Source organism: Myiozetetes cayanensis, unplaced genomic scaffold (genome assembly GCF_022539395.1).
Source record: "Myiozetetes cayanensis isolate MyiCay16 unplaced genomic scaffold, myiCay2020 scf10, whole genome shotgun sequence".
Taxonomy (NCBI): domain Eukaryota; kingdom Metazoa; phylum Chordata; class Aves; order Passeriformes; family Tyrannidae; genus Myiozetetes; species Myiozetetes cayanensis.
This window is the reverse complement of record NW_026086605.1, coordinates 27813593-27832047: the sequence shown is the minus strand read 5'-3', so window position 1 is coordinate 27832047 and position 18455 is coordinate 27813593. Positions and strand designations below refer to the sequence as shown.

The following is an 18455-nucleotide window of genomic DNA, read 5'->3' as shown; positions in this document are numbered from 1 at the left end:
CCTGCTATGGCGAGGATGTGCTTTGTTCTCTGTTCAGAGGGGTTTCAAATCTGTGCTCAAACCTAAGGTACTGACTGGCTCCCTGCCACACAATCTAGCAGGCTTCTTGGTGAATGTCAAGTGGTATGTAAGTGCCACTGCTTGTATTCAATATTCTTAGCTGGTAGATAAGACTTGTGTGTGTGGGTGTACATATATATAAGGAGGGTCTAACACCTAACTGAAGTTACAGTCTTAGTGAAAAAAAACCCCAAAATTTGTAACGTAACATCCGAGGGAGTGATTGCTTTTTTTTCAGCTGTGGCTAGGGACTGGCAAAAGGCTAGAGCTGCTTTGCTTTCAAACCTCTAAACCCACGCTAACTCATAGCAACTGTAGCAAATTTTACTACCGTCTTCTTTCTGTTCTTGTTGCTGGCTTTGGAGAGGTATGTGCTACAAAATGTGGTAAGGAACACGCAGCACTTTTCTTTAACTGTCTGATCAGGTTAGGATTGAGGCCAACAATGCTTAGAAACACTGTAGCCCTAATGTATGAGAACACTTCACAGCAGGCCAGCACAAGAAGTCTGGAAACAGTGAGTTTGATTCTTCTGCTTAGCTTCAAGCAAAGGGTAAATTAGCTAATACCTGGTAATTTTAAGTCAGGCTCCAAGTACTGTCTCCTTGAGAATCTCAACTCTTTGACGAAAAGTACCCTAAACTGTCCTTATACCAGCCCCTGGATATGCCTGGATTCATGTTTCTCATGTCTCCAACGCCTGCCTCTGTTAACAAGAGGTCAGCAACCATTGCAATCCAGTTGGCTGAGGAGGGATCCAGTCAACTTTAAGGGCTCCTCTTTGGGATTGGTAAAATTGTGCCAGGCGGGAGGTCTGCTTTTTTTTTTTTTTTTTTTTTTAAGATAAGAAGTGTTAATGTGTGTGCATACAAGACTAGAAGATGCAAATGAATTGGAGAATGCAGGCATTGTGCAGGTTTTGGCTTTTCTTTCCCTTCCAATTGGTAGGAGGTAGAGGATACCCCAGTTAGCTATCTATGCCAGCTTTCTGTATGCTCCAGCACTGAAAGGGTCCTGCTTTTCAAGTCTGCACAGCCCAACTAGTGGTGTTTTACTGTCTGCAGAGGAAAGGAAGCAGGGGAGGGAGAACAACAGTACACATTTTGCTTTTAACAAATTTGCTGCCAGGTAATGCAACACTGCTGTTAAGATTCTTTCTCTTTTTAATAACACAACTGTGTATTTGTGAGGTTTTTAGCCTCCAAGTTTTGGTTACAGTTTGTCAGAGCTGAATTGCTAAACTACTTGTTTTGTTTTGCTATATAATAAATGTTTATGTAAAAACTGCACTGAAAAATATGATCCAAGATACAGATCTTGTTTAGAGATCCACACCTTGATCACAATAACTCTCTCAAGGGTTCTCATTTTTTAAATGATGCCAGTATATGTGTGTGTATATATATATACATATACTGCACTTAGGTAACCTGTAGCACTTTTATAAACCTAGACATTAGCATATATGATGGAGCAAGCCACTAATTAAATGCATCATGCAGGTTTATTGCTCCATGCTAACTACTAGAATAGTTCTTCACACAAATCTGAGAAGACACAGTAAAAAGACTTGAAATGATTTACCAAATATATCCAATTTCAAAAGTCTTGCTGACAGGCGAGTTGAAGAGAAGTATTAGTGAGCCCCCTTAAGAAAACTCAGGGGCAGCATCTCAGCAGTGAGCACGTAATAAACACACAAGTGTGCTGTGAAGATTTTCAGGTTGATTGTAACTACAGAAAGCTACTGCATGAAATAGAAGACAGTAATACACCACCATAGTAGGTTTGGAAAGGTCAACTTTTTTTAATAACTGCTCTCTCTCCAGGTTATGTCATGCAGTTACAAAGTAGTTAGGAAAAAAGCATGAGTTTCTGGGAGGGACTAGTTGTCTTTTTAAAAAAACATTCATATTCATTACATAAATAACATCTGGCACTTCAAGGGGACTCCAGGGACAAAAGCCTTACACTTCAAAAACTGTGCTTGATCCAATATTTGGTTGAGGTCCCTTTTGTTGTACTCTAAGATGTTCAAAATTCTCAAGACCTCCTGATGACAAAAAAAAAAAAAAGGCTGTGTGTGTTAAGACAGTGGATTAAGTTTATAGCAGCATCTTAGCTCCTCTGTGGTTTGGCCAATGATTTCTGGGTTCAGTTTCACTTTAGTTGTTCATTGAGGCAGTATCTAATTTTCAGAAAGCCTCTGAAAGGAAAAGACTGAAAAAGAATTCCAAAAAAACCTAAGTATGATTGCTTACTAAATTCAGAATATCCCTTTTTAAAAAAAAGGAAACACCCTATAGTCAGAGTAATTATGTAGATAACTTGATTAAAAACATAACTAGAGTTGCTTTGATAGTTTCAGCTTATAAAAATATTAGTCTGTCAGCGCTACATACTTCATGATGACAGTCAAACTAGCTTGAACAAGCAATAACAGGCAGTCCTGTAACAGCAGCACAGTTAAAGAAAAAATATTGCCTAAAGAGAATCAGGCCTGAAGCTTTACTACAAATAAAAACTAGACTCCTATCAAAGTTAATCCCTGCTGGAGGCCCATTCTTCCTTTGACAATGCCACAGCATTGATCATACAAGGCCTTACTGAAAGTGCTGAAGCCAAAATTACGTCATTAAACAAAAGTGCATGAAGTAATAATGAGCTAAGTGCTCACAGAGTACAGTATCTGATCTGAAGTCTGAGAAGTGGCTCAGGTGGCAAGACCACTCTTTCATACATAAAATGTACCATTTTGTTTTGTAGGCGAAATACCCAGAATGGCCCCCACAAGTGCAGATGAACTGTTATCTTCAGATACATACTTGTATACAATTTCCTAATCCATGGATTTTTATTGTAAAAAAGACTAGTTTGGAACTGAAACTAATTGAGAATAGAATCCACTATAATGTCAGAAGAAAAGAAAATTTTGTGGTTACATGTAAACTTGTGATAAGCTTTCTCGAGAAGAGGGTACATTAACAGCGAGAGGGGTGGGATACAACAAGGAGCGGTCGTGGCCTGTTTATGTAAAGGTCAAACCAGCCTCATTGTACACTTTGAAGACTTTCTCAATTGCATTGACATAGGCAGCTGTTCTCAGGTCCAGACCCAGGTTGTACGTCATGGCAGTACGCATGATTTGCTGAAACAGAAAAGGTTACATGTGATTTCTGCGAGGTCCTCCCTAGGAGCTGAACAATTCTGCCTGCAGGATCCCAGGTAGGAGCTGCTAGATTCGTATCAAGAGCTCTGATTCTTTGTGGATCAATTACAAAATGTCCTGACTCCCCTTATAACTGAGAACTGAAAGGAAGAAAATCTTTCCCAGGTTATTATATTAGCCCTTTTCAAGTCTTAGACCAATATGTACTTCAGATACTTGAAACATCTTGTCTCTCCCTGTAGTCTTTGTTTCATTAATTAAAAACACAGCAGAGAGGGATCAATCTAAAACTGCTAATGGTAAAGTAAAGCACTCTTACGTGTGCATCCCAGATTAGCCAGGTACAGGAAGACAACTCAAAAGTTTTTAATTACTACAGCTTCTACTAGAAAATACTTCTTCATTTCCTGTATTAATCTCTAATGTTTATCATATCCAGTTAAAGGTGGCCATGATGGCACAGAGCAGAAATACTTCACACTCATGGTAACTCCCATTATCATGTATTGTCTATCTATTCCTTTAATTGCAGAGAAATTCTGTTCGATCTATTCAAAAACTGTCCCAAAGTCAGGTGAGTTTTGTCTCATATAAGTCTATGCAGTAGTGCAGTATTTACCCTGGCAGAACGCTCCATTGTGTAAGCCAACCCAGAGTGGACAATGTCTTTCTCAGATGCACCCTGCAACAACAGGGAATAAAATCAGGGTTTAATCCAAAACACAAAGGGATTAGGGACAGTGACAAAACACAAAGGCGCATTAGGGACAATGACATGTTGGATTCCCTTAATTACTGGAGCTTGCTCACTCAATTTCTTCTAAAGATTGGTGAAGAATCTAAATCACCTTTACTGTGTTACTTGAAGAGCTAGTTATGGCCAATTCAATTCTAAAACCTCAGATCTAAGCACTGAAGTCTTTTATAGCTTTTAGATGCATGATGCGTTCTTTTATTGATGTTGTAACTACTGTTTTCAGCCTTCAGAACGCACAGTAAATATTAAACAAAAAAGCTCCCAAGAGTCCATAACCTACACAAGTTTCTTGCAATTCCTTTGAAGACAGTCAGGTTTTAGGAAGGGCATAAATCCTAAATTCATATTCTCCACATTGTATTAGCCCTGAGCAACTCCAAAACAACTTTGTTCCCATTAAAATTTAAATACACAGCGCAGTAAGTATTTGTAGACCGCCTGAATTAGGATGACTCAGTATCAGCTTCAATGTTGCATTGTCCTGATTGCTGTAATTTACTAATAATTTGACAGGTGCCTCCACAATATATACAATTTCCCTCAAATTAGGGCTGGAAGTAGAAAGTACTATATCAGTTTCTATGGCTTGTGTTTAAGAGATCCAGCAATTGCTTTAAGCCACAAAACTATCAGGAATGCTACTCATAAAACCTAACATGTATGAAAATGCTAGCATCATACTGGATCAGGTTAAAGTCTATTTCTATCACCTGACAGCAGTCCAAGTCCATATAAATTTCCCTGTTTTCCTCCTGAGGAAGATAGTTTAATGTTTTTCACAACTCACTGGACTTCTATACCCCAACATTTGCCCCTCCTCCTCCTGAACTTGTGATTGAAAACAAGCTGACTGATGCTTTTAGTTTCCATGCACCTTTTGGCAGAACAGGCTGCTGTGCTAGGAACCATCCCCTTATTCTTCATTCTGCACCTCACTGTGCTGGTTTTGTTTGAACACATCCCATTCTCTTTCACCATTCCATGTGGTGAACTGTCTATCTGTACCTGCCTATTTTCACATCACTCATTCTGTAGATGACTCTCTCGGCCCCCTGACTAGTTCAGGCCAGTAAGATCAAGGGTAGCTCATTGTTCCATGTATGAGAAGCTTCCATACTTTTGGGTATCCTTGTGATCTTGCTCTGAACTTTTCCCACATCTATAATGTTTTGAAGATCCAGAGACCCAACCTGCACACAGTATTTAGAAAGCAGACACAGGGGATTTATCTGGTGGCATCACAAATCAGTCTTACATTTTCACTTCAGAATAATTTCTAATGCTGGGTTTGCTTTTTGATTGCTATGGATTTCTAAGCTTATATTTTGTCATTACCTCCAAAACTTCCACTTGAATGCAAAGGGATGAACTCACAACCCATCATTTTATATGGAAATTTCCCCACCATGAGATAGCAATGAATTTTACCTGAGGCATATTGCACAGGCTCAAGTAAAAGAAAGAAAAAATAGCTTATTTCCAGTATTCTTAAGCAGGTCAGATCATTTGCTTGCTTTATTTATTTGACCATCAGGCTAACTAGGTGTTAATGCCTTGCTTGGGGAAAAATGCTCTGTGGTAGCTACAACAGTAAAATTTCAGATTGCAGTTATAATATCAGGATACATCTACTCTAACAGTTAAGAATCCAGCAGCAGCTACTTACCGATATCCTATCCTGAAATTCTGCTGTAGGCACAACTGGAATAGTTCCCCCATGTTTCCCAAATTTTCTTTCCAAGCTTTCCTGGACAGACACTAGAAAGGAAAAAAAAAAAATAGATGTAAGGTAACAGACAAGGAGAGCAGTGTGCTCCCTAACAAAGGTGGCAACCCCAAGACTTTGAGCACTCAGTAGCATGAAATGCAGACTGTAGGGGCTGTGGGTAAACGGAGTCATCTTATTTTGTTTTTCTAAAAAAAGGGAAAGATACTGATTTTTTTCTGGTTTTATATGTGAATGACTCCAGTATTAGTAGTAATACTGTTATAGTACAGTTGCAGGGCAAGGAACTGGATTTACTGATTTTACTAATCTTATAAAACTGATAATCTGGATTAATTTTCCTAACTTGATAGATAGTATTAGACAAACTATTTCTTGAAGTTAAAGCAATCAATTCTCCCATACTGCACTTGGAATATACAGTAATTGCTAAGAAAAAAGCCCAGGTGGAATTTTAGGGTTTTTTTCCCTTAGGACATGAGCAGTGCTTTGGTATTTTCATTGATATTTATCTCATCTTAATTCCTGAAATTCTGAAACTCCTCAACAACATCAGAGCATCTTGAAGCTAAGGAAGGGATTTGAATGAGAATTTCTGTAACTCTCAACTACTTTAGAAACACCTTGAAAGTATGATTCATGAGAAAAGGTTATATTTAAAATCATGCAGGTGTATGTTTTGTGAAGTCCTATGTCTCAAAATTTACATGTTTTCTACAGAACATTGTTTAAAATGGAGCGACATCCTCCAGTACTTCTCCATTAAGGTTCCTCTCTCCGTGTAATTGGTATTCTTTCCCAGAAACTAAGTAGCACAGAATGACCATAAGTGGGGCTGCAGGCCATAAGCAGATTTTTACAGTGCCTGTACCAAATACATCCTTGTCCTTCATAGAAATCCTCTGTTGTTGTATGTGCAGAACAATGTTACCTACTCAAACTGAATACTTCTCAAATACCAAGTGTACAGCTGAAAGATGTTTTTTAAGAAGCAATAAGTATTTCACATAAGTGGCCTGACTTCAGTATTTTTACAAAACTGAGGGAAGAATGAAAAGACAATTGCAAAACTATGTGTTTAACTTAAGCCATCAGAGTTGCAAGTCAATTAACCCATGAAAACTTCTCTATTCTTCAGTACAAAGTAGTTACAGACTCATCAGGAAACTGTGGTGAATTTTAATTAGTTCTGTATTTATTTGTCCCACATTTGGTGTTTGCTAGTCCAACCTATTAATTAAACAGTGTGTGGAAGTGGAACCGAGCACTTACTGAGCAAGTGGTAGTTTGAATCCCTTTCGTATTTGAAAGTCAAACGGCCATAACTGACGTGGTTCAAGTTTTTCAGCCATTCAAAATAGGATACTGTTACACCACCAGCATTCAGGTAAAGATCCTGCACAGAAATAGCAAATATTTTGAACTGTGAGCATGTGACAAAGGCAGCTCAAAGCAAGCAGAACTATTATGTACAAAGCACTAGTTTAAACTGCAGTACAGAAGACAATTCAGTTCTTACTCTTACAGGACAACACTTACCCTCTTCTGCAGTCCAGGCATTACTTCTACTGATTTAAAAGAGGACTTGACTTTAGAACACCTGAAGTTCAGGTGTGCTTGACTGATTACCTCTATTTTAGCACAAGCATTTAATCAAAAATATCAGGGCATCCTTAGGCCACCTCAGTGAGTAAAAGCTGAAGATCAGCCACTCTGTCTAGCAATACCTCTTGATCAGGGCAGCCTTTCTCTAGGAAAAAATTGTCATTATACTTGGCTAGGTCTTATTCTTTCAAATTATCACTACAGACAACATTTACTCCATACAGTCTACAGTATCACCCAGATATACAATGTCTACAAACTGGCCAGTATATTTATTCTTTCTTCTTCATTTGCTTAGTGCACTTTTTAGTTGAGCAGATGTCAGCTAATAATCCAAAATGCAAAACTAGAGATTTAAGAACCAGTTGTGCATTGTTCTCTTTTTCAAATACATAGCCTTCGTGTAACAGTTACCTTTGGTCATTTACAGTTGCAGAGAGATCTTTAATAAAATACTGCCATTCTTAAGCAACACTGACAACCATTTCCTAGACATCTGTTATTAAAAAACCACTCTGAGAGAATGAGTGGCTATTAATAAAAGCCTTCAATAAATAACGTCTTCCTACAATTCACAAAAACGTTATTTTTGTAATGAAAATCAAAGGTCATAATAGAACCTTACAGGGATAACCATGATATTCCGCTCCAAGAAGATTTTGTCAGCTTCAGGAGTCGTAGGCCCATTGGCACCTTCAGCAATAATCTGAAAGAAATCACAGCAGAGTAACTCAGAGGTATATATTTGGGTTTTGTTCATGCTAATTATCAAATATTAGTATTTAGACAGACCTTCCCAATTTTTTATTTACATTTGAATTCTTTGACTTACTTTTGCTTTAACCTTGTGAGCATTTGCCTTGGTCAACTGTTTCTCGCTGGCAGCAGGGATGAGAATGTCACAGTCTGTTTCCAGAATACTGCCCTCGAGTGGCTTTGCTTTAGGGAAGCCCATGATTGTCCCGTGTTGCTGTGCGAGCAAAACAAACCAGGGTGTTTTTAGTGTGTGAGTGTGTGAGCACTTGTATGAATTCCTTCCCTTCCTCTGACTTCCGAAATAGGAAAAAAAAAAAAAAAAAAAAAAAGGAAACAGTACTAGAAGGACAGCACATAACATAATTCTTATCTATACTTAGATTAGATATTAAAAGCAAAAGCAAGATACAAAGCTCAAATAACAGTCAAAGTTCCCAAGACTGGGATTGAGGCATAACTGCTGTCTGGCCAAAGACACTGATAATCATTTGGGCTCTGGAGTATGAAAAAAAGGGTCCCTCTCAGCTCTTAAAATAGTTTTCAAGCAACTGAAATGACTCACTAGTGCTACACATAGGCTAAGCTGCATCACAGAAGATTCAGAAGTACTATTTTAAAGTACTACAACGATAGCCTTTGTGTAGTGACAAATCTTTCCGTTCTTCTAAGAGTGATTAAAAACATTCAAATACTCCCTATCTAAAAGAGGAAATATCAAATAAGGCTCTTAGAAACTTCAAGTAGAAGACTGCATTTTAGTGCCTGTCCCCTCAAGTCTGCTTCACTTGGAAACTGAAATAAAAAGACCATATCCAGTTGTTATTATAAACTGCACATTCAAGTCACACTGCAAGACAGGCTTTCATTCTTTCAGAAACATTCAACAGTTAAAAAGCAGTGAAAGTGTAGGTCTTAAAATGACTATATGCTTGTGATTCTCAGTCAGGAATCCTTCAGGAATCTCCTTGCCCTGGTTCCTTAAGACATCTTTCCTAGTTTAGGCATGAGAAAAGCAAAATAATACTGAAGTCCAATTCTAAAAGCAAAGTAATTAGCCTGTATACACACAGGCATTCTTCTGAGAGTCAAGTCAAAGGGTAAATAAGAAGAAAAGTCAGAAGAGTCAACATTTCTAAGCCATTTTGTAAGGACTAATTGCAGCATGATTTAAATATCGCAAATTAACACCAGTCTAAAGTGTCATCCTAAGCTGGCAAAAATAAAACACTTTCTGCTTAGTTAAGTTTCATACCAATTTGAAATCTTCTAGTTCCTTTGGGTCAATCCCGTCAGGATTCCAGATAGAACCGTTAAACTCCCCGACAGCGACGCATTTTGCTCCGTAACGATGCAAGTATCTCATAGAATGTAAGCCCACATTACCAAATCCCTGAAGGTGGAAAGAGAAAGGGGAAAGTAGGTAACCCTTCACCTAAATCATGATTATTATTGTTATGGTTTATACAGTTTCGAATAGTTTTAAATAGTCTAATCTACTGGCACGTCTTGGCATTAGATGATTTGTATAGGAAAGGTGGAAGAAATTTACATGCACTCCGTTCTTGTCTGAATACCACTGCAGAACTTATGCACTGTAGCCAGCAATATACGGTTGTGCTAAGTTTTTTATACTGGAAATACAGAAAGGAAGAACTAATGCTACTATGAAAGTGTCAAAACTATGATATTTATCAACATAGGAACTTTATGTGTATTTTATAACTGGCACCGTCTTATAGGGATTAGTAGATTTTTGTATGACTATTCAGAGGTTTGACTAATATTTGCAGGACAAAAAGTATTCTCATTTAATTTGGGTAAAGAAGGCTTACAAGTGTAAAACCATCCCACAGTGGAAAGAATTAAACAAAGGAATATAACTAGTTCATCACACTGAAGTAGCAAACTAGTAGGAAGCTATGTAATTTCTAACACTCTGAAGTGGCCCTGTACAAAACAGACTCCCTAAATTTAAGTTTAGATAATCTTGTATTTCATTATCATACTTTACATCCTTACATGTGTAGAAAACATAATTCCAGGCCATCATGTTCCTTTCCTTTCAGAATGCTGACATTCTGGAAGTAAAGGAACACACAGCAGACCCAAAAGTCACATGATCAACATCAAAAGTTTGCAGTACAATTCTGTGCTGAAGAAAAAGCTGAATATTAAAGTCTTGTCTAACGTAACTCCAACTATATTTAGGATTTTTGATTATGCATTAGAAGCAAACTTCAATACAACAGTCTGCCACGCATGAGGTCTCTTTGAAATGCTTTATGCCTGTTTTCCTACAGGAATTTTCAGCTATTCTTACAGCCACGTTTTCAGCCTAAATTCTGCTAAAGTGCCTGTTGGTTAGTCCTCTGCCAGGCACAAAAATGCCAAAGTGCAGGGAGATGAGTGTGCTGCAGGGTCCGTGCAGGGCAGGGATGTTTGTTCCAGCCTGCAGGTTAACTGGAGGACAACTTGGAGGTTACAATTACTCTGCTATTTCTAACGACCAACCAGATCAGTTTCTCACATCCTCCATTTAACATACTGTTTAAAGCTGAACAAGTTATTTCTTTGAAATTCAGCTACATAAATCCTCAAGTCTTATGAACACCAAAAATGTGCATTCAACCTACAAATTCAGGATATGGTATTGGTTTCCTATTTTCCCAACTGCTCATTCCATAGTGAAACACGAACATAACCATCAATTCCTTCTCTCCTTGAATTTTTTATTATAAAACACTGCAACAGATTTTGTATAGGCAGAAACAGTGTCACAGCTCACTGAAAAGTGTGCAAGGCCTTAAAGACCTCCTGTAATAGTATTTCATTTTGGTGTTTGCAGCTTATGTTTGTAAAAACTAGAGATTTGGCTTTGAGCCTATAGGGTGCAATTCAAAGTTCAGTTTTTATGAAACAGTCCAAAATAAAGGGCACCTATGTTGCCTGAAAAGTGTTTCTGAATTTTGAGAGCAAAGGTGAACTTGAAAGTTTTAAAACCCTATCAGGTTTTAAGGGCTACAGCTCTTTTTAAAAGCAGCTCTACTGAAAGTCTGTTTCCTACTTTTTCCTCCATTCAAAAGAAAAAATTTACCTGAACAGCAAATGTTTTATCTCCAAATCCAGGAGTCATTCCTAATAAACTCATATATGACGCTTCATTGATGAAATTTTCAATTCCATGGAAGACACCCCGACCAGTTGCAGATATACGTCCATGGATCCCGCCCTGGCTGATGGGTTTACCAGTTACACATGCGTGGGCATTAATATCCTGTAAAACAGTGAGGGACTTGTGAGATAGGGAATTAATCAAACAGCAGCTGGAACAAGAAGTTTTGTACACTGTAGAGATAAGGGAAAACCGGGATCTTAAGAGTCAGAATGTGATATAGCTTATATACATTTAGTTTGTAAAGATGATTTCCTTCCTCACTGTGTGTGAACACCTCTGAACTACTCCAGTAAATGTCAGGGAAGTTGTGCAATGCAATATTGGATATAGCCTGTAATTTTTTGATGTCTTTAAGAGTGTTTGTTAACTTCAGTCTGTGTTTAGTTAACCATGGCGACATCCACATTGTACTGTTAGCAACAAGCACACCTTTGACAAATCAAAAAGCTTTGAGAGATGTTTCTCAAAGTCAGCTCCTATTACAGCCACAATTTTCATTATTATTCTTGAAGCTTTAATCTTTTTAAGGGCTCAGACATATCCCTGGACTGGTTTTTAATCTTTTAACAGTGTTTAGTGTTCCTTTATATCAGACTCAGTTATTTTGAAAGGACAGGACAGGCCTAATGTGTTCTTGTTGTCAGAATACAGGGTTGTTTGATCACAGAGGAAAATCTGCAGTATGAAGGTCATATGGGAAAAGTTAGATAAGTAGGTTACTTTTATTCAGAAAAGCAATATATACAATCAAGCCTCTATTTTTAATTTGATGGCAATAAAATTAAGTTCTCCACATGCCGGATAGTTAGCCAAGATAAAATGGCTATTTAAAACCAGAATTAATTTTTCCAATTGAAATTAATAATTTGAAAAAAATTCTTCCAAACTAGACACTGGACCTCCCTCTCCTGTCAGCTCTGGTTCTCATGCTCCCACACCCTGGGAGCACAGTCACACGGTGGCTTGGCTTCCAACACAAGTGAAAGAGTAGGGATGAAAGGGAATCCACTGAAATGAGTCTGCCAGCAGCCGGATGGGTTTCCATTCCACCAGTCACATATTCCCTGGGAGGCTCCCTCCTCTCCATCACTTGTGCCAAATGCATTTGCATGCCTGTGGCGTGAGTGCAAGATGCTTGGTGAGAGGAAGGAAAGGAGCAGACAAAAGTAAGCGGAGACAGAGTGGCTGGCGATGACTAGAGCCATAATAAAAACTAAAACTTTTTGTTTGAAAACGATAGTGAGCTAACATATAAAGATTAAGGTAACTCTTCCTTAAGAATAAAAGTGATCCTGTGCTTGCCACAGAACTCCTAATTCAGTTTCCCAAAATACAGCTGCGCTGCTGTCCATAAGCTGTCTGCTCCCTCTGGTGGCATATCAACCGTAACCAAGAGCAGCAGGGGTGTTTTGCTAGGAACAGCTTGGCCTGGCATCTTGATGGACTTTTAGGGTTTTATTCTGTTTCAGATTGAAACTATGTCTTAGGTTTCATGCATTTACAAATGAGGATGTTTGTTTTATAAATACTTGAAGAAATACAGCCTCCCACCATATATAAGAATGTAATTATCAAAGTCCCTTTGTGTGTCCCAAAAGTCAGTTGATTGTGTCACGAAGTACAGAAGAGCGGAAAGGATTAATTTAATCAAAAACTTTAGCCATATATAATCCAGTGATCCAGCAACTTCAGATGGATTTTCTGGAACAGTTAACATGGTAGTTATTAACGACTTGCACGGTTTGGCAAGAAAATAGAGCATGACAATGACGACAGGTCCAGATCCTCTTCAAGTCACATATACAAACCACAGTCGATGTTAAAGTCCTAAAAACTTTGATTTTAAGTCAATAAGCAAACACATTTAATGTGTCTTGGGCCAAAAAGAAAGGGTGTGGCTTTTAACTAGAACCTTGGAATATGGTTTATGGTTAGCATTAAAGACTTCTATATCAGCACCAGTAGTTTATGAACTTAGTTGTCAATGTTAGACAATAACTTTTGTTCCTTTCTTAATCCCTTTCCATGCTGCAATAATAGTTTCCTTGTCTCTCCAGCTTCCTGGCTCTCTGTGCTGGGTTTCAAGCAGACTTTCCCTATCTGTTTGTATCTGTTGACTTATCTTTTCCACTTCGTACTCCCTGAAAGCAGCTGTGTGCAACCACACTGACTCATCAGGTCTGTAGATTTCTCAGACAGATTCCTCTCTCTGAAGTTATCTTTCCACTCAGCTGGATGCAGTCTCTTGCACAGCTTCCATCTGTCTCCAGAATTATGGCTAGTTGCACTTCTGTTCAATGCTCATTTCCTGCTCTGCGTTCTCTTCCCTTCTTCCCCCATGGCCACTTTCTAGTACTCCTTAATCACCTTTATTTGTGCTCTTGGTGTCTCAAGCAGATAGTTATCTGCTTCCTCTAGCAACTGGTTTTGATGGATTATTCCCCTTTTTAGAGCCTTGTCAGAATTGCCACTTGCCTTCTCCACACCTGGTCATTCTCCATGATAGCTCTGAAGTTCCACCACGGCTACCATTCTCTCTTGCATGTACAAACAAGCAACCCAACAAAATTAAGTTTCAATTCTTTAATTAACTACTCAGAAAAATGTTCCTAAATCCTCTCCGTTTTTTTTTCATTTTTCAATAAGATATTGCCATGCAGAGAGTCTAGGAATAAAAGAAGCTGTTGTAGTGTAACTCAAATTCTATTTTTATCCTCGGTAGTTGTTATTTTATTTTGAATCATGAGTATATGTAGGACTACACAACAAGCTGAGATGACAAAGTGGAAAGAGTAAGGAATTCAGCCACTTGAAAACCTCTCCTCTATCAGTGTTTAGTTTTCCACCTATTAAAAAAACCTGAAGCTTTTGTATAACACTGTATGAGAACTCAACTCTTAAAACAGGTCATGTGCTGTGAGCCTTCTGTGTCAGTTGTAAAAATACAGTGCTGCTGTATCACAGTGAAATATGCATTTTAGTGCAATGAATTAAATGTGAAAACTTAAAATGCTTTGAGGCAATAGCTTTGTTGAATGTTGGAATTTTAAGTTATGACTGAGGGAACTAGTTGCCACTGTGAGTGTTGAAGTCATTTTGAAGTCATAATTTTGGGGTTTTATCAGGTTTCAAGTTTTAATTAAAAAAATTTACATATGTGAATAGCAAAAAGCAAGTAATGTTTTACAGTGGTATCCCTGTCTAACAGATAGCTCTGTGTAAAAGCGATTTAACTCAATCACTCTGCCACAGCTGATTCCTCAAGCATTCCTTTTTTTCCCTCCCATAAGTTACCTTAGATCATATTTTAGATGTAGAATAACCTGTGGCCACTCCATCCTCCTATTGTTAAAGGCATCAGACAAGGATTCTGCCAAGAGACTGTCTCAGGAAAGCTGGGCACGTCTTGAACAGACACGCCAGAGGGAAATACGTGTTGGGTGGCTCTAATGCCTTACCACTGGAGGCAGACACCCTGCTGTATTTTGGAAAAACTTTTGGAAGGGACTGCAGAATGTACAAAGAATGAGTCTTTTCATTTCAAAAGGAGCTGGGATAGGCAAACATGCAATAGATTAGCATATTAATTAACACAGCTACTAAGAAATAAGTTGTTCATAATACATTTTTCCTTCATCCAACCTGTCAAGAGTACACAAGAAGTGTTTGGTCAACAGTCAGGTGCAAATAACCCCCCCAACGTAAGGGCAAATGGCAAAGTAAGGGCTAAGATTAAAAACAAATGTTTAAAAACTTTAATTCCTTTTATTGCCTCCTGGGCAATAATTTCTATCAGTGGAGAATTTGCTAAAGTCTCCACCAATTACTTGTTACTTCTAGGAGACTGCAGAGAACGTTACAACTTTAATAGGTTATACCAATAGTGCAAACTTTACTTACATGGTCTCTTGAACGAACAAAAAGACAAACATTTATGTCATAAAACTTTTAAATTCTTTTATCTGAAAGGAAAAGATTTCAATTCTGCAGACTATACAAGCTATTATGAACTAAATGTTTAACAATTTGAATAACTATAGTACTAATGAAAAATAGAGGAAAATGGTAGAAATAGAAACCTGTTTTAGATCAACTGTACCTTTAAAAACTGTGTTTTTTTTTTTGCTGAACACTTGCAATCAGTATTGTATCAAACAAACTTTTCTGAAGGCTAGTGTAAAAACACTAACCTTAAAGCTATTTTTCTTTAACAGTACCCTAAAAACCTCACACCGATTAAGTTGTCACAGTTTGCAAGAATATATTTAGATCCTCTAATGAAACAAAATCACATGATTAAGCACCTTTTCTACTTCAAAGCCTCTGCTCAAGACTTACATAGTGTCCTATGGTACTGGCATAAGTGTCGGCAATCCAGGACATCTCCCTCTCCCCTGTGCTCATATCAGGAGCGGGCACATCCACACCAGGTCCTGTTGGCAACAGTGCAAACAGCTTTTAAGGGTCCAACATGCATAGTTATCTTCAATTCCCTTGGGAACTGTGCAGGCCTTGGCAGAGAAATACTGTTTTCCTGTTTAATCCTCAGTTTATTATGCAAACAACATATTCTTCTGGATTCAGTTCAGGTTTAGATGCTGCATCACACATTTCTACAATACCGTCAAAACCTCCAACCTTTCACACAAGCCACTCGATAAAATGAAGGTCAGTTTGTCATAAAAAGTCACAGCAAGACAGTGCACCAAAAGCTTTTTTTTTTTTTTTGGCAATCATTGCTGTAACAGGGAGGGTGCTATCTAGGTATGATTTCTATGTAGTGTGACATTGATTGGGTCGTCTTGCCTCAGAATTTCTTTTTTGTTCCTGGGTGAGTTTAAAAATCAGAGATAGGCTGTTCCTAGTCATTGCACTGTAGCACGTGCGTTTGATTTTACCACTTACTTCAAGAAAGAGAAATTAAACTTTTCTTGATGGACTAAACTTTTGAAAGAACTTCCACGCATCTGTTGAAATAGTAACAAATTCACTCCATTTTTTCTAGATAACTAAACCCAGTATTTGCCCAAACTGCTTAAGATCAGACAGACTTGCTCAGCAAGGTTTTATACGCAGCTCTGCCTTTCTGATTTTTTTCTAAGTATTTTTAAAAGGTTTGAGAAAGTTGTGTAGCACCAACCATAGAGCCAAAAAGGAAGACAAATTTAATCAAGCTATTTTAATTGCTACTGAACTAGCAAACACTATAGCTGGAATAGGGTATAGCATTACCCTTGTCACACCAGTGTGTTTATAAAGAAGCTTAATTTAGGTGATAAGCACTCTGGCTGAAAAAGCAAATGACAAACACTCTAGCTGAAGAGCAAGAAAATGCAGATAAATGGATATACATTCCTGGGGCAGTTAGACATCAGGGATACAGGGTAGATCTTTAACTAGTTACATGCCTCATTGTTTGTTTGAGTAACTCCTTCATGTAAAGCTCCTCCCTTTACTTACAAGTTGAGCTAGTAACACTCAGTGTCTCCAGAGACTTCCAGATAGCAGCTCCAGACAGCAAGGAATCAGAACAGCTCAGGGCTGGGAGTCTGAATGGAGCACCTACAAACGTTACAGAGGCTGAGGTTCTGTTACAACAGGCTCCCATGCTGCTTGCCTACGCTCCCCTTGCGGCCTGTGGTTGCCATGGGTGAAGCCATCAACTTTTGCTGGGGTGGATCTTCTATTTCCTTCCTCTCTTTCCTCAGATATCTGCCAAAAGCCTCAACTGAGACTACAGGAAGCAGTAACAGTGAAGAGTTTGCTATTAGAGATTTAAATTGCCACAAACATGGTCACAATTTTATAGTTTAAGAGAAATGTGATTAATTTTGGATACTGTGACCTCAGCTTTTGTGGCCTCTCGTAGCAAAACAATTGCTAGAAGAAAAGTTAAGATGGTTGCCTTTAAAATGCACTAAGATGTAATGACTTGATTCTTTGTGGCTCTTTGCTGAAAGTTCTGTACCCAAATTGCTTCCAGCTCTCAAAAATACTGTTCTTTAAGGATATTACCTACTGCCAATGCACAATAAATAAGGTTCCTAAATTTGCACAGTAAAGCTGCCCAACATACCAATAAAGCCCTTTTTTGCCAGCTCCATGGTAAACCTTCTCGTGATCTTTTCCAATTCATTGTCCTATAGAGAAAAATGCAATAAACATCAGAGGAAAATATTAGTGCTTATGAGTATTTGCTAGAACTCAGCCCAAGCATAAACAGACAGCCTCTTCCTTTAGAAGAAAGAATGATTCATAATTTATATAATTTATATGCCACTCCCTAACAGACTGTTGGTACTCAGGCAGCACGAGAAACAACTCGGCTTTCTTTCCGTACATTCTGATCCCTGACAAGTCGGGAGCGTGGCACAGGGAGAACCACCTGTGCTTGCAGCAGAGATTTCCAGCAAACAAATCTGATATCCTGTGTGAGCCATTTACAGCCAGCAGCAGTAGCTGGGCTGCCAGTTGTGTGATCAAGGCAGTCGAAGGACTGCACACAAACCCTTACAGGAGCTTTGAGCTTGGAATATCTGTTATGTACTCCAGTGTCCCTCTCTCTACGAGTTATTTTAATTAGGGCAAGAAGGCAAGCCTGCAGTAAACCTTTTATAAGCCAAGTTAGTTATTATTCACACTGGAACACTGCATACAATGGTTTAATGGAGCATAAAACTATTTATCAAAATAAACAAAAACATTAACTTTTTTTCTAAGAGTAATTTTAATTTAAGCTTTTATTAACAGTATCAACTTAAAAAAAAAATTCAGGTTCCAAATTATTTGTAGTTCCCTGACATTCAGGAAAAAATCAGTAAATTAAATAATTTAAATAATTGAAGTATTCCACCTCTGAAACACAGATATTTTAAGAATTCTTTTCCTACCTATTGCATGCACGGGCTAAATTCAGCATAGGCAGAAGTGGCAGGAAGTTTTAAGTGGTCAATAATGCCCTTAGAAGAGCTTTTTTAACTGGCTGGCTTCAGTACTGCAGATAACCAAATTTTTATCTATGATTAGGCTTACTGTGTAGTTCTTGGGATTGATCTTGACACCAGCCTTTGCCCCACCAAATGGCACATCTACAAGAATGCAAAGGAAAATCATTTTACTTTTTCAACAATAAAGGCAGAACAAGTGAGTAGTATGTGTAATTCTATCTTTGATTTTGGCAGTGATTTTGGTTTTGCCACATTTAAGG

The 18455-nt window shown here is 38.1% G+C and overlaps 1 protein-coding gene across 1 annotated transcript in view; it reads right to left on the bottom strand.

The window, feature by feature from the left end:
- Window positions 1-1843: 1843 nt before the first annotated feature.
- GLUD1 (glutamate dehydrogenase 1) overlaps window positions 1844-18455 on the bottom strand; it is a 29352-nt gene continuing 12740 nt past the window's right edge. Inside the window, exons 3-13 of the mRNA XM_050340164.1 lie at window positions 18281-18336; window positions 17325-17388; window positions 15587-15681; window positions 11168-11347; window positions 9326-9463; window positions 8150-8287; window positions 7943-8023; window positions 6985-7108; window positions 5653-5744; window positions 3849-3911; window positions 1844-3208 (exon numbers count right to left, since the gene is read on the bottom strand). Coding sequence (XP_050196121.1) covers window positions 3089-3208; window positions 3849-3911; window positions 5653-5744; window positions 6985-7108; window positions 7943-8023; window positions 8150-8287; window positions 9326-9463; window positions 11168-11347; window positions 15587-15681; window positions 17325-17388; window positions 18281-18336 — 1151 coding nt within the window. The 3' untranslated portion in view covers window positions 1844-3088. The remainder of the gene's footprint in view (window positions 3209-3848; window positions 3912-5652; window positions 5745-6984; window positions 7109-7942; window positions 8024-8149; window positions 8288-9325; window positions 9464-11167; window positions 11348-15586; window positions 15682-17324; window positions 17389-18280; window positions 18337-18455) is intronic.